Genomic DNA, 21,479 nt, shown 5'->3' on the forward strand with positions numbered 1-21,479 from the left:
TCGAAACAACGCGAAAAATCGGGGCCATTGGGCCAGACGCGGGGCATTGAGGAATTGGAGCAATAAAGTGTGAGGTAAACCCACGGCGGCAATACTGGCAATGGCAATGGCGGGCAAAAGCACACAGGCATTTTCATGTGGGCGTGGGCGTTGGTGTGGGCGGGCAGTGCGGGTAAGCCACTCAAGTTGACTTCACCAGCCCAACCATCCCGCCAAATGGGCATTGATTGAGCGAATTTGATACCTCCCCGCTTGGCACCTTTCCTGCTGTGATGCTGCTTCAACTTCACTGTATAGTTTCGTTCAAATAGTCAGACCGCCCCCTTCCCCATTCTGTTCTCACACCAATTCGACTTCCTCTTGCCTTAGATTCTTGTTCATTTCAAACTACACATTAATCTTTCGAGGAGATCAACCACTTCTCGACTTGTTCTATCTCTGACATCCCACCACCACCCGCCTTTTTACCCCTCATCACAACAGACAGCAACATGGTCAAGGCCGTTGTACTTGGTGCCGCTGGTGGCATTGGCCAGGTATGACCAGCAAGCAACAGATCTCATTTCGACTTCTTTACTGACTACGACAGCCTCTATCTCTGCTCCTCAAGATCTCTCCTCTTGTCGATGAACTCGGTCTCTTTGATGTCGTCAACACCCCCGGTGTGGCGGCTGATCTGTCCCACATCTCCTCAGTCGCCGTACGTCCTTCCTCTCACCCGGCCCCAGTCAAGGTCCCGTCTAACAACATTACAGGATGTCGAGGGCACTGTAGCTGCCAAGGGCGATTTCAAGGGCGAACAGCCCGAGACAGAGGAGGCAAAGAAGAAGGCTCTGACTGGTGCAGACATTGTCATTATTCCAGCTGGTGTACCCCGTACGTGAAGCCTACAAAGCTCATCCCCAAGCCACAAAGTATGTCTGACCCTGGTCACAGGTAAACCTGGCATGACCCGAGATGATCTCTTCAAGATCAACGCAGGCATCGTCAAAGACCTTGTCGTTGCCATCGCCAAGTACGCTCCCAAGGCCACCATTGCCATCATATCCAACCCTGTCAATTCGACCGTTCCCATTGCCGCTGAGGTCCTCAAGCAAGCTGGCGTCTTCAACCCCAAGAAGCTGTTCGGTGTCACCACCCTTGATGTCGTGCGTGCCGAGACTTTCGTAGGAGGCATCGTCGGAGAGAAAGACCCTCGCAAACTTAACATCCCAGTTGTCGGTGGCCATTCCGGTAACACCATTGTGCCCCTCTTCAGCTTGGCTAAGCCTTCCGTCAGCATCCCTGCCGACAAGCTCGATGCATTGGTGAACCGCGTTCAGTTCGGAGGTGACGAAGTCGTCAAGGCCAAGGATGGTGCTGGTTCTGCCACTCTCTCCATGGCCTACGCCGGTTTCAGATTCGCAGAGTCTCTTCTGAAGGCCGCCAAGGGCGAGAAGGGTATTGTTGAGAACACCTTTGTGTATCTCCCAGGTGTCGAAGGTGGTGATGCCATTGCCAAAGCTACCGGCGTCGACTACTTCTCTGTTCCCGTCGAACTTGGTGTAAGTACAACTGGAACCTCTCACAACCACGGCTAAACTGATCTTTCTTCCAGGTCAATGGAGCCGAGAAGGCCTTCAACATCCTCGCCGATGCGAACGACTATGAGAAGAAACTGCTCGATGAAGCTATCAAAGGCCTCAAGACCAATGTTGAGACAGGTGTCAGCTTCATCACCAACCCACCCAAGTAGGTTTTTCAGCGTTCATTCTTGTCATTTGTTTTGATCGCCTAACCCAAATCTTTCACAGGTAGGACGTGAGCGATTTCTGAGGCATCCCCCGAAGAATGAGCCTACCTGCCCCCAAATATTGTTTTGTCTCGAGCCTTGACAATTCCATCATACACAAACACCGGCAACCCAAACTAACAGGGCATTGCCATCGGTGCAGGTTATGAGATCCATTATGAAATGATGAATATTTCAAACTTTGATCTCGGAAAAGTCTTCGTGCCGCCAACGACCGATTCTTTCTTTTCGTTGTCAGCTGGCGACACCAGCGTGCAGAACGGACTTTGTATTTCCGAAATAGCTTAGTGAGACTTGATCTCTGAATTAGATCCCAATCACATTGGCCGTAAATCCAGACCAGAAGCAGCCCCACACAAGTGAACTCTTGACAGGTGGAATTGACCCCGATCAGGTCTTGGCCTGTGCCGTTTTGATCTGGAACGTTGCCGATGGTAGCTCGTTTGTTTCAGCCTGAACCGTGGCCTTGATACCTAAGCTGGACAGGACGCCCCTGACTACTCCACAGGGGAAGAAGAGATGCGTCTGAGCCCGGGCCACGGCTTCAGCACTGCTCGCCATACTCATGCGAGAGAACGGACGGAACTTGTTATCTGTAAGGACGAAGACACCCTAAACGGCCAAACGAGGTCATTGGTCAGCCCAAGAGCCAACAAGGTAATTTGCATGTAGACGCAACCGAAAGTTGACAAGTGAGGAGGACAAAGGGAAAGCTCCCCCGCCGAAAAGGTCGAGTATTCAGCCGCCGCGAAGAATGGACACCACTTGCAGGAGGCGGAGAGAGGACAACTTACCCGATGATTTGTTTTGAGATTGTCAATCTGCTTCTTATACATGATGCCCCATAGATCTTTACAGACGAACTTGATGACATCGAGCTGGTCGGTGAATCGAGGACGGTCGCGAGAGAAGCGCTCAGCAAGACCCTGACCGACACGGAAGCCGAGCCTTTCCAGTCGCACATAGACACTGTCACGGTAGATGTCGGTCGCAGGTTCGCCGTCGGCGGCGAGTGGAGAGGGAGAGGGAGTCGGTGATGAAGATGCTGCGGTAGGCGCGACGGCGGCGACCAGTGGCGCCCCGGTTGTATTACTCGGTTCATTGGCCGATGATGCTGGCATTGATGTCGATTGTCCAACAACTTGTCCAGCAGCTCGTGCTTGCGACGTCCCTTGTGCCGCAACAGAGCCCGTTGCCGGTCGGTCGAGCGAGGCTTCGTATGCCCGGGCCATGCGTTCAGCGAGCGGCACCAGTTCAATGAGCAGGAGGTCGAAAGTGGAAATGTTGAACTCTGCTCCATTGCCGTCCATGTATGTGTCTGTGCTGCCTGTAGCCATCCTTGCGTAGCTCTAATGTCTAATGTCTATCGTCTAGCTTTTGTATTTCTCTTCTGTCCTGCGCTTTACCCCTGTGGTCGGCGATTCGACCTACGGTTCTGTGGTGACGGAATTTGTGAGATTGGTCGCTCAATCAGCCTGGATGAGGAATGACTTGGGTCGTAGTTTCCCGTCGTTACTGGCTCATACGGCGAGTCGAATTTGACTGAGTCGGATCGAGGACTGTCGGCGAGGGGATGATTCGGATGGGATGGGGAAAATGAGGCTTCGCATCATGCACAGTGCGGCGTTCGAAACAAGGACAGGTACTGACAAATATGGCACCGTCTATAGAAGGAGCGCGTCGATGCATCGGTTTGCTACCATATTGGTTGTGGGAGGTCAATATCTACCGGTTCATGTGGTGGAAGTAAATCGGGTTCCTTAAACTGTTGGCTCGAGGTTCGTGGTCCAGATCACGTGCTGGAAGTCCGCAAGGCTGAGGATTGCACACCTTCCCCTTTATCGGATCACGCTTGTGCATTACGGACAGGGCCTTGAAGAGATACTACTTAGTATCTTTTGCTCAATTGTTCGTGTCACATAAGCTTGATTAAATAACAGATCGGACCGCAATCCGCTGTACGATCATCAATTACATTAATTACTTTGGCGATATCAGCTTGAACCTTGACGTCGGTATAATGTACATCACAGCCAGTCCTGGATCGTCGTTACGATCAAACATCCTCCGCTTCAATAATTTTGTACAGAGATTGTACTTGTCACTCGACTTCTCATCAATACACAGCAGATGGGGCGTCGCTCAAACAAACCCATCTTTCATATCAAATCCCACTCACTTCTTATATTACTTGGCCATAACATCGACGTAACGGCCTTTTGCCTTCTTGCCCCCCTTGCTTGGCCCCTTGCGTCCCATCGCCGGTCCAATAAGTTCATCAATACTACTCGAGTTGCTCAACGCTGTTCCTGGTCGTGATCCCGTGGATGGAGGTCCTAGGCCCGGATGGGATGTTGGACCAACTCCGAGGGGCGGGGTACTCGTCGTACTTGCTGGGCCAGAAGGTCCAGTTGGCGCAGCTATTTGCGGCGCAGGCGAAGATCCCAACCCCCCCAGAGGAGTTCCAGCTCGACTTCCTGCGCCTAGGGGGGATCCGCTATTGACATTGGGAAGGCTAGAACTCGATCCATGCCCGGTTCCGAGAACCCGCGGAGGCCCACTGGGAGGTCCAGGAGTACCACCCATCCGGGGGGGTGGCGGGGTGGCCGACTTCGTTGCAGCATCTGGATTATCTGGATTGACCCATTTACCAAGTTCTTTGTCGTAATATAACTTCATCTTGGATTCACCAAGTTTGGCTTTGTATACTTTCGGCTCCGAACCCTTACTTGGCCCTGCGTCCAAGCCATCTGCTGGCTTCTTGCCGCCGAGCCAGCCGCCGAACCAGGATGAGCTTCTCTTTGCTTGCGTCTTTTCTTTTTCTCTCGCGGCGTCTGCCTCTGCCGCAGCGCGGAATGCGGCGTCAGCTGCAGCATCATTCTGACGCTTTCGAGCAGCAAGGTCTGTGTCAGTCTCAGAAGATAGGCGGTGCGCCGGAGGCGACGCAGGCGCTGAATTCCTCAGATAGCCATCGTCATCACCATCGTCGAGGAAGGGCTTCTTCTTAGGCTTTGGTGCTTCCTCGGGAGAATCAGGCTCAGGAACATAAGGAACATAGCCGTTAGACGACGGTGGCTCATATCCATAAGATTGTGTGGGATCCGCATACCCATAGGTCTCATTTTCTTCGAGAGGCGGTGGTGGAAGTGATGTTGCATCTTCCTGCGGATGGTGCTGACCAAAAGACGTGGCGTCAGCATGGAAAAATTGCGACGGCCCGTTCATTGCAGGAAACGCTGCAGAACCAAAATGGGGTTCTTGAGTCACGGCCTCGGCTGGGGGAGTGGGAATCGGAGCATCAACCTGTCCGGGTTGGTTCAAACCGGTCGATGTGTGTGAATACCCGTTAGGGACATACGAAGATCGAGGTGGGCTCAGCGAATATGACGCAGAGGGCGACACTGAACTGATAGGTTGATACGGATTTGGTGGCTGAATCGTATGTGGTGTCTGCAGCATGTTCATGGTCTCGAATTGGCGGTGATCCTGAGAAGTCGCAGGTGGAGACGTCTGAGATTCAATTGAAGGTCGGGCCCTTGTCATTTCTGGAGAGGAACGTGCTGACTGAACTCCATTTGGTGCGTATCTGGACGCAGCGATTGTATTGGATAGGGGTGGTGGTGAGGAGACGCCGTAGACCGAGCTGTATATATCATGTTGAGAACCTGAACGGCTGACGGACGGGGTGCCGGAAACATTGGCGAAGGGACCAGCTTCAGTCACATCTTTGCCGGACCCTTTGGATTCGGCATCGCTGTCATCACCGGCAACAAACGTGGTAAATTTGTTCCAAACAGAGCCCGAAACCTTTTCCAAGCTGGGCTTCCCTATCCAAGAAGACGAGCTTTGAATTGGGGTTTGTTTCAATCGAGCCGATAAATCCTCCAGCGATGCTGTGAACAAAGGGTGATAGTATGGAGACAGCTTGTTGCTGGATTTGTACGAAGCCAAGAGTGCGTCACAATAAGACTGGGCCTCGGAGGCAAGGCCTATCTCCGACAAATGCATTGCTCGATGCAGTTTGTACACCGCAAGGTGAGGAATTGATGCAGTAGACGACCCACTAGCTAGAACACTAGTTGCAAATTCATAGATTTCTGTCAGTAAAATCGCGTCCTGGTCTTGGAAAAGGGTCACGGGCTGCGCCTTGTGATCTGCGCCTAGCAAAACGATCGGAGCCTGCTCATTGTCGACTCCACCGAAGATGGGTGGCGTGGAAGGGTTTTTCGAGAAGATATAGCAAATGTGAGCTGCATAGGTCCTTTGATAGTCCTGAAGCAGCTTGCCCAGAACTGCCAGCGCCTGATGATCCCCGGGGGATCTGTTGTTCAGGATTAGACTCAAGGTTTCTCTCCACCTGTGCAAGCCATCAAGAGCGTTTTTGGTCGGGCCAGAATTGTCCGTTTTGCTAATCATTTGAAGGCCGGCACGAGCTGAAGGGGGAACAAGCTCATCAATGCTGTCCTCCAGATTTCCACCAAAAATCTCGTATAGCACGGACAATGCTTCAGCGTTGCTCCCAGATGCTTTGACCTCCTGCTGGACGAATTCTCGCACAACTTGACCCCACATTGAGCGGTCCATGGTCGATGAAATGATAAGGGCATGCGACCAGAGCCGGTTGTCCATAGCATGGATTACAGCGCCTTGCCTATCCCCGTTCAGGAGACGTTTACGTAAGAGTTCGACCGCCATGGGGTCTGTGGATTCGGGTCGCGCAGTGGACCCGGACGGTCGATAGATACCACTGAGGCTGTCCTGGTCGCGATACTGACTTGCGGTAGCAGCGTCAACGGCATGGGTTTCAGGGGAGAGGATGATATTGACTGTGTTCAACGCCGGCCCATCCAACGTGCCGTCATGCTCGACCAAAGCTCGTACGATCTTCCAAAGAAGAATTTTCTCGTCTCTCATTCTAGCCAAGTCCAGGGACAAATGGAGCGAATCTTGTTGTGACGTGGAAGATTCAAGGCCAGCAATGTAGCTAGACATCCAGGCAAGAACATCCTTTTTCTTGGTCTTGGAGCGTAATGGACCCGGAAAGGAATTGATGCCTTCGTTCTGAGGCAGTATTTCCTTCAGACTGCCAAGTCTTACTTCTCCCGGAGACGACTTGATCTGGGGCCTAGCAGCGCCAGTAGTATATCGTGGAACATGCTTTGGAAACGATGTGGCTACGGCGCCACCAAACCCAAATTTATACAGTGGGGCACCTTTCCATCGTTCCAAGGGATCAAATTGACTGTCGTCCACGGGACGGACAAAGTCCATCTCCGCAACGGATGACCCCGTACGATACTGGGGGCGGTGCAGCGCATTCGGTCCCGATTGTGCACTCGGTCCAACAGGTGCAGATTGGCCATAGGCCGAAGCCGGGCGGGTGGGAAACTCGTTTCGGGCGAGTTGCTGAAACGCTGGCTGGGGGCGTTGCTTCGAAGGCGACTGTGTCTGTGACCTCCGTGGAGGAGGCAAATTTCCTTGATTTATTGCTCTGGGCGGAGACGACAAAGGGTTAGAAGTCGGGAATACCGCAGATCCAGGAGTAGACACAGCAGGTTGCGGTGTGTAATTTCCAGTGTGAGAAACCTGTCTAGCCAGCGGCCCGGATCTCGGAATAGTGGGTGCCGAGGCTGCCAGATTGGCCGCTTCACCAACAGACGGCTTGTGATATGCAAGTGGGCTGGAAGTCCGAGGCTGAAATGGCAGTATATTCGGCAGGGGTGCAGGCACGACAGAAGCCTGTGGTCCTTGTTTGATGGTGCTGGACGGCGGTGCTTGTGGCTGAAGGACAGGTGGCGTGTGTTGAGAGACGTAGCGGTTTGGTTGAGCAGTTGTCGGCTGGCTAGGTGGGACAGGGGAGTACCGAGGCCCGACGCCTGGTCTTTGGGCAGCAGAGGCAGCCACAGGAGGTGCTGGGGAGTATCGAGAGCTTTGTGCTGCTGGAGCAGGGGCAGGAGGTTGAAGTGGAAGATTTGCATAGGGGTCTAAGCGGTCAGGAGCTCGCAGCTGGAATTGTGCATAAGGGTCTGAGGCTTGAGTAGAGGGGAGAGGAGCTTGTGGCTCGGCCTGTGGCGGGCTTTGTGGTGGGAGTTGGGGAAGTCCTTGAGCAAGGGGTTGTTGAGGGGTATAGCGTCCGGAATTGGACGAAGGACGAGGTTTGGAGACCGGAGGTAGTTCTTCGAAAAAGCTTGACGAAGTGCTCGCCTTCCGGTCTGGAGGCTTGACCGGCGGTGAAAAAGATGACACGCTCCGACCCTCGCCCGAGGTTGAATTCAAGGCTGCCGGTGGTGCGACTGGAGCAGCGGTCGACGATATGGCTGGGCTGAACGGGGACTGGAGCGGTCCGGTTAAGCTACTGCTCCGAGGGGGTGGCGCAACAGTCTTGGAGGTCTGGACAGGTTGTGGTGCGTGGGCGCGTCTTCGCGGCTTGCTGAGCTCGAGAGGAAGGTCGTAAGGAGATTTATAGCCATCTTTGGCCTGGTCGACAAAGCTCTTGGTAGGTTGTGGAGCCGGGGGCCGCTGATTCTGGACATGAGCTTGAAAGGAATTGTTCTGGCCTAGACCGGGTCGAGACAGACCGAGCTGGCCGTGGGTTGTGTTGGAAGAGGGAGACAATTGAAGCATGTCAGTCACGGACGGCTGATGGGGAGCGTAGGGATTGGCAGAACTTTGCCTCCGAGGCGGATTGAATGAAGAAGGTGGGTTGACATTTGACACGTCGTTGGACTGGGTAGCGGGTGCAGATTCTTGTAAAGAAGCGATGAAGGATGAAGGTGAACCAGGCTCGGAATCCGGGAGGAGATCGTCGGCGTCTTCCACCAAAAACTCCTCATCATCATCAAGGGCAGCTGCCCATAGAGACGCGTCAGGTTCAGGAAGTGGATCTGCATCTGCGGTATTGACTTGAGGGCTATCACCCAAATTGTCAAAGAAGGAAGAATCTTCTTCTTTAGGACGAGGTGGCATGTCGAGGTCAGGTTGGTGAGAGAGTGTAAGGGAACTCATGACTTGCTCAGTCGATTTGCGATCCAGAGGAGGGGGACGAGGAGGGTGAGGGTCATGGTTATCATGCTGGTTGGAAAAGAAGGAGGCTTCGGGGTCGTCAGGAACAAGAGCAAATGGATCGTCGCCAGGCAGATGCGGACTGTTCTCCTGATTAGGTGGATCTTCGGGTGACTGTGAGTGATGCATAAGGGGGATGCCTTCTTCAAATCGCTGTGTTTCCTCAGTCACCACCTCATTCACTGGTGACGTGCTCGCGATATTGTTCCAAGATGATGATGAGGGGAGCAGATCGGTCTCATCGTCATGGTAAGCCACCTGCTGAGGATCACTTGTTGCGACGTCATGTTGGTCTGTTGAACCGGGGAATTCCGCCGACGCCTCCAATGTTTCGACGTCTGGCTCGGTGTTGGGATCGAGGACTGGGGGAGGAGAAGGCGCTGCGACGGCAGGGAAACTGTTGGAGCGGTTGACATTCTGCAGAAGCTGCGTTGTATCGACACGACGAATTCCCCAGGCGGGATCTAGGAGGTCAGTCTCGTCATCTGAGAATCGACCTTGATCAAAATGTTCTGTAGCTTTTGCGGGCAGAGATGAGGGAATTTGGGTCGAAGGCGGACTTGGCTCATGGGCGACGTTGGTGACAGGGCCATTGATTGGAGGACGATCTATGTGTGATGGTTGTTCTTCATACAGCGAGGGGGCTGAATCGCTTTCTCTCGGTAGGACATCGGTGGTGTTTGCAGGAAGGTCGGTCTCAACTGCGGCAGCCACAGCTTGGGTGTATTCCGAGTCATTGACGCCAGTGGGGGGCAGAGAGTAATCGAGAGCTTCAGGCCGGAGAGCAGGAAGCCAGTGACCTGTCTGGGCCATGCCTTTAACAACTGGCAGAGGCTGTTGATGGGGTGGGATTGGACAAAAAGTCTTGGACGCTGCGATGCATTCGCGCAGGGGGCGGATGGAGCGATGTTGAGGAAATGCAAGAACGGGTGCTAGGAAGCTGCAGATAGCCAAAGTCACTGGACAAAAGTGTACATGGTGAATAATTGAGTGTCCATTCTCGCTGTGACGGGTATAAAAGAGATGTAAAGTGGCCTAATGGATGAAGGAGATGGAGTGAGATGGAAGGTACATTCGACGACACGATGTTGGCCGATGTCAGTCAGGGTTGGAGTCGGGGTCGAGATTTGTCTTGACTGACGTCCACAGGCAAGTGCAAGCGCAAAGTACGGCAAGGCCAAGTTGTTCCTTTGGCAGGAAGGACGTACAGTATGATTGCGTACGGAGTAATACCGTGGCAGCGTGCCTACTTATAATTTAGTCAGTCGTGTCGGTATCTTCTTGGTGCAGGTGCGCCCAAAGGAAAGCGATCGGATAATCCTTAATGCCGAAGGAAAGATCGTCCCGGCCGTCTGCCTACTCCATACATCCTACAGTACTTTACGGTGCCTACCCAACAGACTATGCTTCAATCATGATTAGTTTATAGTATTACTTACTATAATGTCCCAAAGCCTGTACTCTGAAACCGAAAATTGCTACATCAGAGGAAAGATGACTGGAATCATTAAGTAGAACCAACTGTGATAAATTCGGTAGGGATTAGGGATCCAAAGGCTAGAGCGCGCTGACATGCACTGACCCATGGCCCCTTCGGTTGTCCCTATGTCTTGTCTTGGTGCAAGAGCCACCGTGATTTCAGACGCAGTGGGGATGACGCTAACTGACCCTTGGTACTTGCCATGTTTGCCTGTTCAACGTGTCCTTGAGGGTCATTCTTTCCCTGGCACATGTTGTTCCCTCTTCAGGCAACTCTTATTATTGTTATTTCAAGTAGTTCATTCTGTGTCGAATAAAGACAGATATTATCACTACCTATCTACTCACATCTGAATCTTCAGTCTTTCACCTGCCCTAGTCCTCATACTACTCTTTTGGACATGCAGGCTATATCGCTCGCCTTCCGCGGGGAGTCCCTATAATTCTCCACTCGGCCTCGAAGATGATCAGCCTCCAGTATGTCGAGACCTCACACATATTCTTACGGCAAGGCAGAGTCGGACTCGGAAGATGATCTCAACTTGGACGAACTCGACCCCATTACCCAATCTTCAGCTCGCCTCAATTCCTCCCAACGCGACCGTAATCCTCCAGCAAACATCCACCTCCAGAAATTGAACAACTTTGGCTCCGGTCGTCTGTGGCGGTCCAAAGCCAAAGGAAATGATACATCCTACCGAGACCCCGATGATGATACCGAAGGCCTACTGGGACATCGAAGATGGTCCGACGACCGAGTTGGCTGGAATGTCAGGCAAGACGCAAGGAATACTGGCAATCATGCTGGGGGCTCGCCACACACCCACGAGCCCTCGTCTCGCCGTCCCAGCATCCGCCAAAGCCTACAATTGACTGAATTTGTCAGACAGGAGTTAGCTGATATGCGTCAAGACCAAGATCAAGGTTCTCAAGACTCACGTCAAGTCATGGTCGGCCAAGCGCAGTCTATCCGCTTCCCTCCCAACATTGTGTCGAATGCAAAATATACCGCATGGTCCTTCCTTCCACGAACCCTGTACAACGAATTTTCTTTCTTCCTGAACATATATTTCCTCCTCGTCGCATTGTCCCAGATTATCCCCTTTCTACGCATTGGTGTCATGTCAACCTACATCGCTCCACTACTCTTTGTTCTGTCTATCACCCTAGGAAAAGAGGCCATGGACGATATTGCCCGTCGCCGACGCGATGCCGAAGCCAATTCCGAACCATTCACTGTCTTGACCTTTCCCGAACCTACACGAAACCGAACCATTGCCCAAGCAGATGGTGTTGTCCCGGTCGTTAAAAAATCGAGAGATATTAAAGTGGGAGATATTCTAAAGCTCGAAAAGAATCAGCGAGTCCCGGCAGACGTCGTCGTTCTCCAGAGCCATTTGACTGAGCTGCTGTCCGATCCCTCCTCTAGAGACCCTAGCGACATGACAGCTACTTCATCCTCTCAATCCACGGGAGAGACTTTCATAAGAACTGACCAGCTTGATGGCGAAACTGACTGGAAGCTTCGTCTCCCAAGCCCCCTAAGTCAGGATCTGAAGTTGCAGGACCTCCGGAAGCTACGCATTACAGCCGGCGCCCCAGACAAGAACGTACACGAATTCGTGGGCAAACTCGAGTTTCTCACCAGCCCGGTTTCGGCATATGACCCTCATACGTCACTGGGGAGCAGCCACGATGAGACTGATGAAGATGCCCCTTCCACTTCCGCGAATACAGCTCCTCTCACCATCGACAACACGGCGTGGGCAAATACCGTCCTCGCCTCCAGCACGACGACTTACTGCGCCGTTATTTACACAGGTCGACAGACTCGCTCTGCTTTGTCAACTTCTCCTTCCCGCTCAAAGACCGGCCTTCTAGACATAGAAGTCAACAATCTCACCAAGATTCTCTGCATCATGACGCTGACCTTGTCTATCGTGCTGGTCGCACTCGAGAGCTTTGAGCCGTCCAACAAAAAGCCTTGGTACGTCGCCATCATGATATACCTCATTCTCTTCTCAACCATAATCCCCATCTCTCTTCGTGTGAACCTGGATCTGGGGAAAACAGTCTACGCTTATTTCATCGAACACGACCGCGGTATACCGGATACAGTAGTTCGGACGAGTACCATCCCCGAAGATCTGGGTCGCATCGAGTATCTGCTGTCCGACAAGACAGGAACACTCACTCAGAATGAGATGCAGCTTCGAAAGATTCATGTGGGAACCGTGGCTTACGCAGGCGAGGCTATCGAAGAGGTAGCTGCATATGTCGACCAGGCCTTTGCCGCAGACGGTTCCCATGTTACGCGAGCCGCTGAGATGGGCTCTGCCACCAAAACACGCCGCGAAATCGGGGTCCGCGTCCGTGATCTGGTCTTGGCTCTGGCCCTCTGCCACAACGTCACACCTACATCAGACGAGGTGGACGGGAAGAAGGTCGGGTCCTACCAAGCATCGTCTCCAGATGAGATTGCCATCGTCGAGTTTACTGAGAGTGTCGGATTACGCCTGTTGCACCGAAATCGAGAGAGCATAGTCTTGGAATCGACCAAGACCAACAAAATTGTCATCAGGGCAGAGATCAAAGACATATTTCCCTTCACCTCAGAGAGCAAAAGGATGGGCATCATTGTCAGCATCTCATCAGAAGTTTCAGGTTTGAGTACCTCGGATGAACTGTGGTTTTTTCAGAAAGGAGCAGATACCGTCATGTCGTCCATCGTGGCTGCGAATGACTGGCTCGACGAAGAAACTGCCAACATGGCTCGCGAAGGACTCCGTACGCTTGTTGTGGGCCGAAAAAGGCTCTCTGCTACCCAATATGCCACCTTTTCGTCCGAATATAGCGATGCTGCAATCGCATTGCACGATCGTGAGAGGGGTATGGCGTCGGTGATCCAGTCACATCTCGAGCACGATTTAGAGCTCCTGGGGGTCACTGGGGTGGAAGACCGCCTACAAAAGGACGTGAAACCGTCGCTTGAGTTACTTCGCAATGCAGGTGTTAAGATCTGGATGCTCACGGGCGACAAGATCGAAACTGCTCGTTGTGTGGCGGTGTCGGCAAGGCTCGTCGCTCGTGGTCAGCACATCCAGACAATGGCCAAACTCAAGACCAAAGTACAAGGCCAGGCTGCACTCGATCTCATCCGAAATCAAACAGAGTCCTGCCTTTTGATAGACGGAGAATCGCTTGCGCTCATGCTCAGTCAGTTCCAGCAGGACTTCATCACCATTGCAGTTCTGTTGCCAGCTGTGATTGCCTGCCGCTGTTCACCCACCCAGAAGGCGGAAGTTGCGCTGTTGATCCGCAAGCATACCAAAAAGCGAGTCTGTTGCATTGGCGACGGGGGCAATGATGTGAGCATGATTCAAGCCGCTGACGTGGGAATCGGCATAGTGGGCAAAGAAGGTCGACAAGCGTCTTTGGCCGCCGACTTCAGCATCTCTCAGTTCTGCCACCTGACAAAGTTGCTCGTGTGGCACGGCCGCAACAGCTACAAGCGGTCTGCCAAACTCGCACAGTTCATCATGCATCGTGGTCTTATCATCAGTGTCTGCCAGACAGTGTACAACGTAGCAGGCCACTTTGACCCGAGGGGTTTATTCATCGATTGGCTTCTGGTGGGGTATGCGACCGTTTACACAATGGCTCCCGTCTTCTCGTTGGTCTTTGATCGAGACGTCGACGAGCAACTCGCAAACCTGTATCCGGAACTGTACAAAGAGCTGAAGTCTGGACGAAGCTTGAGTTACCGGACCTTCTTCACCTGGGTGCTGGTGTCAGTCTATCAAGGTATTGTCATTCAGGGTTTGACACAAATCCTAGTGGGTGAAGTGGAGGGTCCACGGATGCTGAGCGTCAGCTTCACCGTCCTGGTGTTGAACGAGTTGATTATGGTGGCTGTGGCGGTCACGACGTGGCACCCAATCATGATCGCATGTATACTAGGGACTGCAGCCTTCTATGCCGCTAGTGTCCCGTTCCTTGGTCTATATTTCGACCTCGAGTACGTGGTGAGCTGGAGTTGGGTCTGGAGAGTGGTTGCCGTCGGAGCCATCAGTCTGGTGCCTGTATGGGGTGGCAAAGTCATTCGAGGCGTGTGGAAGCCACCGAATTATCGCAAAGTCCAGGGCATCTAGGGTAATGATAGACAATGAAATGTCGTAATAAAAGATTCAAGAATAAGAAGTCTCGCAAAGAACATCGCATTAGGACTCGCATGAAGACTGCGGAGAGTTTCAAAGGAGTCCATGACACGTGACTGTCGACTGCGGCTCACACGCCTTATCTTATTGTGTCACCTTTTGGTTAATCCTGATGTCTGAGACAACCATCAATGAGGCCTGCGCATTGCTGTCCAAGACAAGCAAATTCTTGGGATTGACAGTGAAGGGTCGGTGCCCGACAAGTTGTTCTTCAGTTCCATGTCCCACACTAGTCATCCATAACGATTCCTGTCGATCGACCGAACCATGGCGTCGTACCTCTCCTACTTTACATCGCAGTCCAACTCTCAACCGCCCTCGCAAAGCGGCACCCCACAGCCGGCCACCACGACTTGGTCAAGTTCGTTGTCATCTCGCCTCGCAGGTCTACGGAAAGCCCTGACCAAAGATTCGGAAGAGGACGATCCAGACAATGAGGATTGCTCACACGTATCCAATGTTCTGCGAGCGTATTATACAGAAAAGGGACAGGCTTTCCCAGAGTGGCTTCCCCCCGACCCAAAGAAGCCGGTAGCACCACCGCCGGCTCAGGCCTCGTATGGTCAATATGGAAATGCATATGGCGCTGGATACCCAAATTCAACTACACATGCTCGTGGTGGCTCCGGCGGCCGCAGTGGTGGGCTGTCCGATCTGTGGGACTCGGCCCCCGCGCAAAACGCTCCTCCACCACAAGCGCCCCAAAGTCTTAGGGCAGCCAGACCTACACCCCAATCCTTGAGGTCGAGCGAAATGTCTCGATCGGGCTCAGCCGGGGGTGCGCCATCCAACATGTACAACACCGGTCCAACAAGCAATGCACGGCCGTTACCAAGTCAGAGAGCTGGAAGCTATCAAACGTCCAACCCTGCCGCTACCACTCAAAGCGGGGGACTTGGGTCTCGAGACAGACTCCGAGCGCGATTACAGGGTGGAGGAGACAGCGGAAGAAGCACTCCATCGACAGGATCAAACAGTGGTGGACAACCATCTTATGGGTCGCCAGGGGGAAGTGGAGGTGGACTGGATCGAACCAGGTCTTCTCAGCCCTACATCTCGGCCTCAGAACCATGGTCTACTGGTGGTGATCCTTACGCGCCGGGTGGAAGCTACAACGACGGAGGCCTTTCAAACATGCAGTATAGCAATCGACAACGTCCAGGAGGACCAAGATAGATGACTGGCAGGATCGCACCTCGCCTCTCTTCGCCTCACCTAGCTTCGCCCATGTTACGGAATTCCACAAGTCTCGCCGACTAGGTGACACAGCCAACAGCTTCTGTTAGCTCCGACCGGCACCGCCAGACCAGCTGTTTGGAGATAAGGAATGACCATACCTTCAATAGAGTATCTACGTTGTACAACAAGACGTGAGGCAGGCCATGTCAAGAGCCAATGAGCAACCCGTGTTCCGAAGTAGCAGGGGTCACCTGTTACAAACAGATTATCAACAATCCAATTCGGAACACGCCAGTCTGGATTGGCGTCGGCGGCTGTTAGACGATAGCCATGATTGGATTTCTTCCACTAATTACCTGTTTACCAGGGTGGTCCAAATGAGGATATTTGTGGCTGACGCCAAGGTCAAGACGAACAGCTTCGAACAAGGAGAGGACTTCGCGTCTGGAGCAGCTAACTTAGACTGTACAGATGAAAATGGAGTGTGGCTGAACATGGCGCTCGCTGGAGGGGGCAGAGCCGCAAGAGCTTGGTTTCAGAAAATAAACTGAATGCCAGTCATGTTTGAGATTCCGATAGACGCACTGTGAGTGGTTACGGCGGCTACACACGACACAGCCTGATACGACTCTGGCGTACAGCCCGAGGCTGAGATTTCAGCCCTGATCTCACAAAGGACAAAAGTGATTATGGCCTGGATTTGGTAAGCTGAGCCAAGCACGTGCCCAATTCTGTAGTAGCTAGCTCAGTTTTTGGGTCAATAGTCCGTACTTCAGAAAAAGATACTGAGTGCAGATTTTGGGAAATTCAAGGTCGGCGCAGTTAGACACAGTGACTACCTTGGACTCTGGTGGACATGGTGAAGGCGCTGACAGCAAGACTTCAACTGCTCTCAGGAACTGGACCTTCGATCCTCGGTCTCGTCTTCCTAGCACGGTAGCCGACATATCCAAAGCTGGCTGACTGTGAAGCATGCTTGAATGACATATTTTGTCAAATAGAGAGATTTGCAGTGTACGGAGTACTACTGTAGATTCGGTGTAGATTGCCAAAAAGCGTAGAAGCGAAGAAGAAGGAGAAGGAGGTGATTTCGGGGTGGATCGCTCCTCCCCTTCTCTCCATCCTTGCTCCTTCCCCATCGCGGGTTTTGGTCTCAGGAATTATATCACGTGATTTTAGTTTCATCTTTTCTACCAATTGGGAAACTGCGCAGCCTCATCTCGTCCAACCACCATCCTTGTCCTTGTTTCTCTTTTTTGGCGCCCAAGCCTCTTACGATGGATACGAAGTCCTCACAGCACTACTCCGTATTACCACGGCTGGGCTGGTACCCACGTACCTTAATAACTGTTCCTCTTTTTGGACATCGGCCTCTAGTCAAGTTGTCAGACGCTTGGAATTTTCCAGCTTATGCTTCAGTTCTGTCAGCCAGCACGTGGCTAAGTCGGCATCCCTCCCGGCGCGGCTGTCGCTTTTTTCGGCAGCACCCTCGTTAGCCCTACCGTGCGAAGAGACAATCGAAGCGAAAGTCGACCTTTGTCTAATTCTGCTCTGGATGCGTCGGGACCCACATCAGGTGCAATCGCAGTATATCGGGATGCTGACATTGCGCAGCGCTCGTGTGGCGTGTTGTGGACCGGGCCCAAGAAGACCATGGCAAAGGTTCGGTATCGCTCGAGAATGTCTCTAGCCACAAACAACTGGTGATCGCGAAAGCGGTCTCCAGAAACCAGTCCCATGTTCGTGGTTGCAATACAATGCTCTGGCTCAAATATGTCATATAGCCTCCTTGGGTGCAGTGCATATGTGTCAGCTGGATTCTTGAACTTGATACCGCCTATTTCCTTTGCCTTGTCGCTCCTGCTTTGCACCATTTCTTGTCCGAGCCTTCTCAGCATCCTCACCTGCTGCGGTCTTACTAACTCTGCGTCAACCCCTTTTCGGTCGTGACCCTGTCGTGTCAATTCTTGTCTCGCCGAGGTCTTGCTCTTATATCATCACGATTACTCAAAACCCGAGTCCACGTTTTACTGACAGGGTTGGCTGTCGTTTTTCTCAGGCTACAGTGATCCTACTCCAAGGTTGATTGGTCCAGGACAACGACCAACGAAGATCGTTCTAGAACAACGGCCAAAGAAATCCATCTCGTCATCCACACAACAACGAGACGAGTGTCTATGTCACCTCCACGACCCAGGGCACAAAGATCTTCAAATAACCCGGCGGATCTCGCACTTCCGTCCCACAGTTTCGACCAACCTGACTCCCACTCAGCCCAAGACCAGCAAGGCCACACTCCTTCTTCCATATATCCACACTCGACAACAGGCTACGACATGTCTCGAGCGGCTTCATCTGGGCCAACATCAGTGCCGGCATCGGGGTCACGATCCCAGCCGTATCAGCTCGTCTCTCCTGGCACGCCAGCTGATCCACGAGCTATGAGCCAAGTCAGTCCTGGGTTCATTTTTGTAATGTTTCCTATGTTTCCATGCTTTGATTTTCCCTTTCCCTCTCTGTTCATCTTCCTTTTCACCGCTCTGGGCCCTTCCCAGAACGTCTCCTTTCTCATGTTTCTGCTGTCCTCTTCTTTCTCTTGACTGGAGTTTGGGGTTTGGATTTTGGATGGCTTTTCGGCAAAGACTTCATTGTATCACGAAAGACCACTAACGAATTGAACAGAACAATAAAGACCAGCTTATTCAGTCACTTCGAACCCACCGAGTGAATACGATCACCGAGCTGCGGCGAATCGAAAAGATTCTGGCCTACCTGGATTCTGCTGAAGTCACGGAGCCCATGACAACGGCCTGGGCGCATTATGTCAACTCCAACAACCTTTTGAACGAGCTTCGAGGTTTGACCAAGACGTATCCCTTCAGTTCCGAATGTTTGGACGAAGCCAAGTCCCTAGTGGTGCGCGATCCCAGCAGCACACGGAGCTGGAACTATTGCTGGTTGGTCCTTGTCAAGATGGAAAAGGAGTAAGTACAAATGTTGAGAGCCTGAGCAAGTCTGGCGATTGAGATGGACGTGGACACAGAGCAGAACTGACAGGGTGGATTAGGAATCTCATCAAGAAGCACGCCAGAGCGCTTGCCTCCAAGGCAAGCACCTGGGGCGGGCGGCGGCCAACGGCTGCCGAATTTGAAAAGCTGGTCAATGCATGTGTGGTTGAATGGTCACGTGCACTCCGGCAGATGCTTCGACATTGGGAAAAGCCACCTAGCACAACAGGCACCTAGGATTGAGACCATGCAAAAGTGGAGAGCTGAAAGCATAAACGCAACACCCATCTTGGGTCGGGATCAAAGGTTGTCCGAAAAGAGCGACAGGTGGCCTTGGAGGTGAGGGTGGTACCTCGATTTTTAATGCATGGAGCAGGGCTCGATCTGAATGGTGAGGAGTTCCGAAGGATGAATTTCTGACGTCTGGGGCCTAGGTGCATGGGAATGGTCAACTTACTTCACGGGCATCGCAGTAGCTGCTAGACGAAGGGAAGAGAGGACGAGACACACGACGGGTATCACTACCAAGATATCCGCCCCCAAACACGGTTGAGCCGGGATGGAGGGCGGACTGGTTGGCGAAAAGAAGGAAACGAAGCGGAAACCACATATGGTAGGTGGTATGGGTGGAGCAGGCGTCCACTGGAGGCGTTTGGAGTTTTGTTTAGGAGAGTCATGGTTTTTTTCTCTTGCACACAATGATTTGTTCTGTTTGAATTTTGGGCGTTTTATTAGCCGGCATGGGCAAGCAAGGAAGTGTACGATTGGGGATTGGAGCGAGACAAAAATGGAGGGAGGTGGCATGGAGGGGACTAGGGCAGGACCAGGAGAGCATGGCGCTATGTTAGAGCGGATACTCTGGTTGTACTAGTACCATGAGATAGACGCACGGCAGCACATCGGAACAGACAGGGACTGGAGTTTTTTTCCTGGAGATATTTGTTTTGTGAGTGACAGCATCAAAACTAAGCTATTCGATCTCGATGACAGTAGGCCAGAGCAGAGGGTAGAATTGTGCCCAAGAGATGAATCGTTTCGACATGGCCATGGCGGCTGACGAAGATTGTCGTGTGTAACGAAAGGGTTTGGATGGGGTCCCTGTGATGGGTGGTGATGGATTGCTTTAGGAATACGCAAGCAACACCAATGTCGAGATCGAGGTCAAGGTAATGCAGGGCCGATGGATTAAGAGATAGGCTGAATAGAGGACAAAAGTGGAGGTGGACCAATGTCTAGAGTTGGATCGGTTGGTCAAGTCTTGCGGAGCCACGGACAGAGAGCAACACGATAATGAGGTTCACGTCACTGTCAATGACAATGACATGAGATTCGTCATGCTAGGGGCCGAGTTGACGGAACGCCAGAGGTCCAGAGCGGCAGTGAGGCGAGCGGCGAGTCTGGGTGAGGTGGGGTTGCTACGAGTAGAATTGTCGAGTTACGCGAGGGCGTGACTCGTCCATGGAACGAAAACAGGTGATGATGCAGGTCTCTGACTAACATTGGGATCTTGGAAGGATCGGGAAGTCTGTGATCTGATGGGTTGGGCAATGCCTGAATACCCACATGTTACATCAGGATCTTCATCGTCACCTAAGGTACATGAGGTATCTTACATACGGCTGTCCGACCTTAGGCCCTATATTCTTGGGGGCATGCATCGGGCTCATCGGACATGTTCCATTAAATGGGTTTTGTCCTGTAATCTCTGCAGATAGCAAACCTGAATCCTTGGCCGATGTCGATGCCGGTGCCGGTGCCGTCAGGAACCGGTCTTGTCATTGATGAATGAGAGGAAGAATGAATGTAACCAAACTGTCAAAACGTTTGGCATTGGGAGAGACGAGATGGACAGCTAAAGGACCAAAGAGATGCGACCAGACGTAGAACTAGGGCGACTCAACCAAGGTCCAAAAGGCCAATTATTACCATCACTTTCGGCCCCCAAACATTCGAGGGTTTCTTCCTCACGAAAGCTGGTACAGTAGTAGTAATAGATCGGTGTTATTTGTAGACACCTTTCACAAAGCCAGCAGCTAGAAGCCAAACAGCCATGGGTTGGCAGCGTGACCACCTATGTAACTAGTTACTACTGACATTACTGTGCATCAAGAATCATACACCCATTAAAGGCTATTCCTAGTTGGATGTTAGTCGACGTAGAATCCCCACTGACTACGCATTCAACAGCCAGAAAAGAAAAAGTATGCGGAGCGTATACCCATAATACGCATAAGTTTTCTGTTTGCTGTGCAGCAGGAAGCACATACGCATATGCCCAAGGTATCCATCTCAAGAATCGCCGAGTCACTTACGGTAGTTGAGATATGAGGACGAACTCCCTCGTCCGGTAACGCCCGTCCCTCGTCACTCACTACTTGGGCACGGCGGGGGGCGGCTACCAGCTAGCGCTGACCTTTGCGGAAACCCGAGGATTGGCATCTCGTATGAAGCGGGCTTGACTGGTGCTTCGGTAGATCATTAAGATTTTTTGGTGTTTAGTATGCACAATTTGATATGAACGTCGGCCGCTCGATACCTCCTGAGAAACCGTTGGAGGCCTAAGCTGGAGTATCGTCTCCATCAACACGGTACATAGTTAGGTTGATGGGTATGTGTGTGCACGACAGAAGGTCTCATCGACCAGACAGCTATGCATCATACGATGAAGATTACCTAAGGTCTTGTTACTGGCTCTTGTTCGTCTTTACATCGATTAGTTGCAAGGGCACTAATGGATTTTGG

General features: G+C 52.3%; 6 protein-coding genes across 8 annotated transcripts; 4 read left to right on the forward strand and 2 right to left on the reverse strand.

Moving 5' to 3' along the window:
* The first annotated feature begins 271 nt into the window (after positions 1–271).
* Positions 272–2,250, forward strand: PV10_05654 (malate dehydrogenase, NAD-dependent). 3 transcript variants are annotated; one of them, XM_016370352.1, is made up of 6 exons: positions 272–536; positions 590–700; positions 756–876; positions 937–1,544; positions 1,598–1,731; positions 1,794–2,250. In XM_016370352.1, the coding sequence occupies exons 1-6, from the start codon at positions 492–494 to the stop codon at positions 1,795–1,797; spliced, it is 1,023 nt and encodes a 340-aa protein (XP_016222645.1). In that variant the 5' UTR covers positions 272–491; the 3' UTR covers positions 1,798–2,250. The 3 variants fall into 3 exon arrangements, with proteins under 3 accessions (XP_016222645.1, XP_016222643.1, XP_016222644.1); XM_016370350.1 differs by having other exon boundaries at positions 1,935–2,250; XM_016370351.1 differs by having other exon boundaries at positions 1,598–2,250.
* On the reverse strand, positions 764–3,516 carry PV10_05655 (uncharacterized protein). Its single transcript, XM_016370353.1, has 2 exons — positions 2,587–3,516; positions 764–2,404 (listed from the first exon to the last, which is right to left on the reverse strand). Exons 1-2 carry the CDS (start codon positions 3,127–3,129, stop codon positions 2,183–2,185), a joined length of 765 nt encoding a protein of 254 aa, XP_016222646.1. The 5' UTR covers positions 3,130–3,516; the 3' UTR covers positions 764–2,182.
* A 201-nt stretch (positions 3,517–3,717) lies between these two features.
* PV10_05656 (uncharacterized protein) lies at positions 3,718–10,106 on the reverse strand. Its single transcript, XM_016370354.1, has one exon. The coding sequence runs from the start codon at positions 9,665–9,667 to the stop codon at positions 3,980–3,982; it is 5,688 nt and encodes a 1,895-aa protein (XP_016222647.1). The 5' UTR covers positions 9,668–10,106; the 3' UTR covers positions 3,718–3,979.
* Positions 10,107–10,586: 480 nt separating this feature from the next.
* On the forward strand, positions 10,587–14,509 carry PV10_05657 (uncharacterized protein). Its single transcript, XM_016370355.1, has one exon. It carries the CDS (start codon positions 10,813–10,815, stop codon positions 14,482–14,484), a length of 3,672 nt encoding a protein of 1,223 aa, XP_016222648.1. The 5' UTR covers positions 10,587–10,812; the 3' UTR covers positions 14,485–14,509.
* A 172-nt stretch (positions 14,510–14,681) lies between these two features.
* Positions 14,682–16,732, forward strand: PV10_05658 (uncharacterized protein). The gene has a single exon (XM_016370356.1). It carries the CDS (start codon positions 14,818–14,820, stop codon positions 15,724–15,726), a length of 909 nt encoding a protein of 302 aa, XP_016222649.1. The 5' UTR covers positions 14,682–14,817; the 3' UTR covers positions 15,727–16,732.
* A 1,174-nt stretch (positions 16,733–17,906) lies between these two features.
* On the forward strand, positions 17,907–18,974 carry PV10_05659 (uncharacterized protein; the record flags this gene model as incomplete). Its single annotated transcript, XM_016370357.1, has 3 exons — positions 17,907–18,179; positions 18,412–18,713; positions 18,797–18,974. 3 exons carry the CDS (start codon positions 17,907–17,909, stop codon positions 18,972–18,974), a joined length of 753 nt encoding a protein of 250 aa, XP_016222650.1.
* Between the last annotated feature and the right edge of the window lie 2,505 nt (positions 18,975–21,479).

This window comes from Exophiala mesophila, assembly GCF_000836275.1.
Source record: "Exophiala mesophila strain CBS 40295 unplaced genomic scaffold supercont1.4, whole genome shotgun sequence".
Lineage (NCBI taxonomy): Eukaryota > Fungi > Ascomycota > Eurotiomycetes > Chaetothyriales > Herpotrichiellaceae > Exophiala > Exophiala mesophila.